At 39.7% G+C, this 6,314-nt stretch overlaps 1 protein-coding gene across 1 annotated transcript in view; it reads left to right on the top strand.

Moving 5' to 3' along the window:
• Positions 1-353: 353 nt before the first annotated feature.
• The window catches only part of LOC105031318 (RALY RNA binding protein like), a 56,592-nt gene continuing 50,631 nt past the window's right edge, over positions 354-6,314 (top strand). Inside the window, 2 exon segments of the mRNA XM_034289459.1 lie at positions 354-381; positions 384-420. Of these exon segments, the coding sequence (XP_034145350.1) occupies positions 354-381; positions 384-420 (65 nt within the window).

Genomic DNA, 6,314 nt, shown 5'->3' with positions numbered 1-6,314 from the left:
ATCATTGTTAACGAGACTTTCCAATGTGTTGTGTAACATTGCCCTCTACTGATAAAATGGGCAAAATACGGTAATTTTCCAGTACATTTGGGTAGCCTACTTAATATAAATGTTTGCTTTTATTACCTGGAGTGCGGAGTGGAATGTGCTTGAATATTTTTAAATCCTTTAACACTCCTTTCTATTATTAACAATGCACCACTGATATTTTTTATACCATTCTTGAATTGATAGTACTGATAAAATGATTTGCTAGTATTTTATATGTTTGACTGTCCTAGCAAAAGGAAAAATTTAGACGAGAAGATGTTCAAAATAATTATTTTATTTGTTTGTTGTTTACGCACAGAAACATGGCAGGGGAGCCCAAACCATACCGGCCAAACCGGGCTCTAAACGGCCCTTGTCAGCTGTATACAGGTAAGCCACTAAATAAAACCTCTTCACCTTTCTGCCTCTTTCTTGGTTGTGACGTTCACACCTGCAGGAGCAATAAACCAGATGTCATAAACACAATAATGGAAGGTTGCTCTCAAAAGTAATTTTAATGCACAACCTGTTTCTCAAGTGTCATGAATAACAAATTTAAATTTATATGAAATGTTGCTGAAAAGCGTAATACAAATAATGAAGGCCGACATGGCTAGAAATGATACAAAATAATATCAGAGAGAAAGTGCAATAGCCAAGGAGAAACAACAAACACACAGACAGCTAGCAGACAATACTCACAAAGATACTGACAAAGACAAGCAGTTATAGGCTGTAGTAATGAGGATCCAGTATTTGTAATAATGGAAAGTCCGGGGTAATGAGATGAGGAACAGGTGTGCGTAATAGTGGAGAGTCTGGTATGTTCAGATAATGCGCTGTTAGCAGCCAGAAGCATGGAAGGTGGTGGCTAATTGGCCGGCGACAGGGATCAATGTAGTCATGCTTCCCCGGAGGGAGGGGTGATCATGGGAGGCACCGTGACAGGGACGCTGCATAAAATGCAAATAAAAACAGTTTCAACAACACTGTAATCATTTGGAAACTGAGGTGACTAACTGCTATAGTTTTGAAAATGAGATGTTTGCCATTCTTGCTTGATATAGGATTTCAGCTGCTCCTTTCGTTTCAATGTGTGTGACAGGTCTGGACTCCAGGCAGGCCAGTATAGCACCTAGACTATTTTACTACAGCGCCATGCTGTCGTAATACGTGCAGAATGCGGTTTGGCAATATCTTGCTGAAATAAGCAAGGCCTTCCTGTCAGGTCCTGGCTGGGGTCATCTAGGCATCTCCATGCACCTGGGGGCCACAGTCGGGACCTGACCTAGGGGCGCATCTCTGCAGTACTGTTTTCTGTTCTCCCCAATTAGAGACGGTCTTGTTGTCTCTAACATCCTGTACACCCCTGTTAAAATGCCAGGTTTTTGTGATGTAAAAGAATGAGACAAAGATAAGTCATGTCAAACATTTTTCCACTTTTAATATGACCTATATTACAGCACTCAGTCTTTTTGGGTAGGAGTCTATTAGCATGGCACATCTTGACGTGGCAATATTTGCCCACTCTTCTTTGCAAAAGCGCTCCAAATCTGTCAGATTGCGAGGACATCTCCTGTGCACAGCCCTCTTCAGATCACCCCACAGATGTTCAATTGGATTCAGGTCTGGGCTCTGGCTGGGCCATTCCAAAACGTTAATCTTCTGGTGAAGCCATGCTTTTGTGGATTTGGATGTGTGCTTTGGGTCGTTGTCATGCTGAAAGGTGAACTTCCAATTCGTCTTCAGCTTTCTAACGGACGCCTGAAGGTTTTGTGCCAAAATTGCCTGGTATTTTGAACTGTTCATAATTCCCTCGACCCTGACTAAGGCCCCGGTTCCAGCTGAAGAAAAACAGCCCCAAAGCATGATGCTGCCACCAGCATGCTTTACTGTGGGTATGGTGTTCTTTGGGTGATGTGCAGTGCTGTTTTTGTGCCAAACATACCTTTTGGAATTATGGCCAAAAAGTTCAACCTTTGTTTCATCAGACCATAACACAATTTCCCATGTGCTTTTTAGGGACTTGATGTTTGTTTTTGCAAACTTCAGCCGGTCTTGGATGTTTTTCTTTATAAGAAAAGGCTTCTGTCTTGCCACCCTACCCCATAGCCCATTCATTGTTGTCACATGTAGCACACAGCCAATACTTGGCAGAAATTCCTGCAGTTCCTTTAATGTTGATGTAGGCCTCTTGGAAGGCTCTCTGACCAGTTTTCTTCTCTTCTTTTCATAATTTTTGGAGGGATGTCCAATTCTTGGTAATGTCTCTGTTGTGCCATATTTTCTCCACTTGATGATGACTGTCTTCACTGTGTTCCATGGTATATCCAATGCTTTGGAAATTCTGTTGTACTCTTCTCCTGACTGATATCTTTCAACAATGAGATCCCTCTGACGCTTTGGAAGCTCTATGCGTACCATGGCTTTTGCTCTGCGATGGACCTAAGAAAATGTCAGGAAAATCCTACTAAATCCTAGAACAGCTGAACCTTATTTGTGATGAATCAGAGTCACTTTCAATGATGGCAGGTGTGTAATGACTTCTATTTAACATGAGTTTGAATGTGATTGGTTAATTCTGAACACAGTTATAAGAGGGTATGCACACTTATGAACCAGGTTATTGTAAGGATTTAAAAAAATCCTTTGAAGATTTCAGTTTGTTTTTCAATTGAATTGTTCACATTATAGGTCACATTAAAGGTGGAAAAAGTTATGACATGATTTATCTTTCTCATTCTTTTACATCACAGAAACCTTGCATTTTAACATGGGTGTGTAGACTTTTTATATCCACTGTAATTACTATGCCAATCCAGACAATTATTGACTACATTCTGACATGTTCCTGATTACTACTTGTCAAGTGGTGTATTGCCTCTTGATATTAATGACTACTGCCCTGTTGTTTTCATCAGAGAAAGCAAAGAAACAAATCTCGCATTATTCAGAAATGTTCATGAACATGTTTTTCCTCAAGATCTCGCCCAAAGTAAGCTTAATTGCATCTCATTGCTGAGCAAGCATTCAAACATTTCTCTAAAATGTCTTACTTTATTGCAGAAAAACCATGTTCCATATATTAGAATTAGGGTCAAAAATAGACCCAACCCCTGGTTTACTCAAGATGACTCTGAGGCCATACATAAGAGTAATGTGGCATGGGCTAAAACTAGACAAACAGCAATATTATCTAACTGGCAATCATTTAAACAACTGAGAAACCTTTGCATAAACAAAGTACGAAAGGCAAAATCCAGCCAGGGGCCGGAGGGTGTCAGGTTTGGGGACCACACGATTTCGTCTCTGCTCTTTGCGGATGATGTTGTCGTGTTGGCCCCTTCAAGCCAGGACCTTCAGCATGCACTGGGACGGTTTGCAGCCGAGTGTGAAGCGGTGGGGATGAAAATCAGTACCTCCAAATCAGAGGCCATGGTCCTCAGTCGGAAAAGGGTGGCTTTGCCCACTTCAGGTTGGTGGAGAGTGCCTGCCTCAAGTGGAGGAGTTTAAGTATCTAGGGGTCCTGTTCACGAGTGAGGGAAGGATGGAACGGGAGATTGACAGACGGATAGGTGCAGCTTCTGCAGTAATGCGGTCGATGTATCGGTCTGTCGTGGTGAAGAAAGAGCTGAGCCGCAAGGCGAAGCTCTCAATTTACCGGTCAATCTACGTTCCTACACTCACCTATGGTCATGAGCTTTGGGTCATGACCGAAAGGACAAGATCCCGGATACAGGCGGCCAAAATGAGCTTTCTCCGCAGGGTGGCTGGGCGATCCCTTAGAGGAGCTCAGAGTAGAGCCGCTGCTCCTCCACATCGAGAGGGGTCAGCTGAGGTGGCTTGGGCATCTGTTTCGGATGCCTCCGGAACGCCTTCCTGGGAGGGTGTTCCGGTCCCGTCCCACTGGGAGGAGACCCCGTTTGCATCTCTTTTTTCGTTTGCTTAGTATCTAGTAATGCCTGCTAGCTGTCAGTGAGAAGTAACCATGATTCCTAGATGGCCGCGCCCTATATTGAAGTAGTAAAGTTTAGAACGTTTTTATTTACAAATGCATAATTTTGCTTTTAGTTGTCAGCTATAATGGGGTGATCATATAATAACAATAATAGGGGCCATACTTCATAAATCGGTTCAGTTCCACTTTAAGATCAAGATAGCAGATGGCTGCTTCGTTTAGTTGGTGTGCAATTTTGTGTCGTATTTTGTGTGTCAAATCAGTGTCCTGTGACAATTCTCTGATTGTTTTCTCAAGAGAGGAGCTCATGAACATCAGGGAAACAACTCCTGTGGATTTATTTATTCATTTCTCATAACATCTGTTGTATTACTGGATATTCTTGTAAAAGCTACATATGCACTTTGTCAAGCAGTGAAATGCCGTCGGCAAGGCGCCGTGGACTAAGGACTCCGCTACCTGGAATATTCCTCGCCAGTATGTGACCACTCCGCAATAAACAGAGATTTCTCCTTATCTTCAACCTTGTGTTTCACAGAAACGTAGCTGTGTTCATCTATACCAGACTCAGTGCTACAACTGCCTGGTTTCTCAATCTTCCAGGCAGATCACGAACACAGAACGCTCAGACAAAAGAAAAGGAGGAGGAATATGTTTCTACATTAACACTGGCTGGGGCAACAATGTATAAGTCATACTACAGTACTGTTCTCCTGACCTGGACTAATTTTTTATCAACTGCAAACCTTTATACAGCCCGAGGGAATTCTCATAATTGATCCTGGTCGTTCTTTACATTCCACCTCTCAAATCTGTGTGTGTCTGGAATGCAGCATCAGCATCTAGCCAGAGCATCAGTTCATCTACTACGTCATCATCAAACTTAATGGAAGTGTAAAAAATTATTCTGTAGTAAAGGATTATTACAGAATTTTTTTGTTTGAAATGGTTAATGAATTTGAACAATACAAGAATGTGTTTGCATTGAAGGTCTAATCATATGAAAAAAAACTAAAAAAGAACACAGGCTATAGTATTTTCATTTGTTTATTAGGCCCTACAAATGTAAAAAATTAAAATTACACAACACTTGATTCAAAGATAAATCCATTAGAATTTAGTTTTCATTTTGATGATGCACAAGGTAAAATAAGAGACATTATCGACTAGTTTGCAACTATCAAAGGATATAAGCATTAATAATCTACATAGGCCTAAAGCACGGTTGCTTGATAAACATGATACATTTTTAAGAATGAATAACACATGGGCTACAGCTAATTCGTAGGAATAAAATTTATAAAGTTGATTAAATGTATTTTATTTGAAAATTTGATTCATGATCTAAGAATGATTTACGGTAGCCTACATGAATTACGAAATTGACTATTGGATTAAATATAGAAAAGTAATTTGTTGATTGTTTTGCATGATGTGGGCCCATGCATTTATGCATCTCACACTAACTTTTAAATATAAAACCTTTTCATGTTTTTTCAAATAAAAACAGTAACGTGTAATATGTTTTTTGGATTGGTAATTTGTAATTGGTAAAGAACATATTTGGTATTTTGTTTCGTGAATAATTATGTAGCCTAATGCATTTGTAGAATCTTCATAATAGAATAAGTTTTTGAATGGTCATGGAAATCTTGAAAGAGTTATTAGAAAATGACAAGGTCCAAAACAAATAGGCGATGTGAATGGCGCGTCTTTGCTGTTCTCTCCCAGGGGTTGAAGTGGGGCTATCGAGTTGATTTCAACACCAAAGCATAGCTCGTCTCCTAGATTACTGACATATAAGAGTTTTCTATAGGTGACATGAATAAGTTATCAAAAACCGAAAGGAATTATTAGAAAAAGATGGGGTCCAAAACAATATTGTTAGAATTTCTTTTTGTGAATAATTATTTAGCCTAATACATTTGTAGAATATTATTCTTCAGTAAAATAAGCAGAGAAAATTCAAAGAAAGATGGTAGGATGTGTGTGCAATTTAGTTTCTCTTTCCCTCCTAAAATAACGTAGATTTACATTTTCGATTTACATTTGATGAATTAGCCGACACAATAAGCTGAATCTCCTATTGAAAAACGGTAATTTGTCATAAGTAGCCTATATCATTTGTATTATGTTTCAATAATTAATACATTAAGCCATTTGAATGGTCATGGAAATCTTGTATTTCATTTGTAAGTTCATTCAAATTCAAACAAGGTCTACTCTTTCATCTGGGAGAATTCATCCATTGACGTCATGCATTCAGCGAGGGGTGATTAGCACCTGGGTATCATTTAGGTACCAACGCTAAGTGACGTGGGGGGTT

This window comes from Esox lucius, chromosome 21 (genome assembly GCF_011004845.1).
Source record: "Esox lucius isolate fEsoLuc1 chromosome 21, fEsoLuc1.pri, whole genome shotgun sequence".
Taxonomy (NCBI): domain Eukaryota; kingdom Metazoa; phylum Chordata; class Actinopteri; order Esociformes; family Esocidae; genus Esox; species Esox lucius.
Note: the sequence above shows the minus strand (reverse complement) of the source record. Positions and strands in the feature narration are given on the sequence as shown.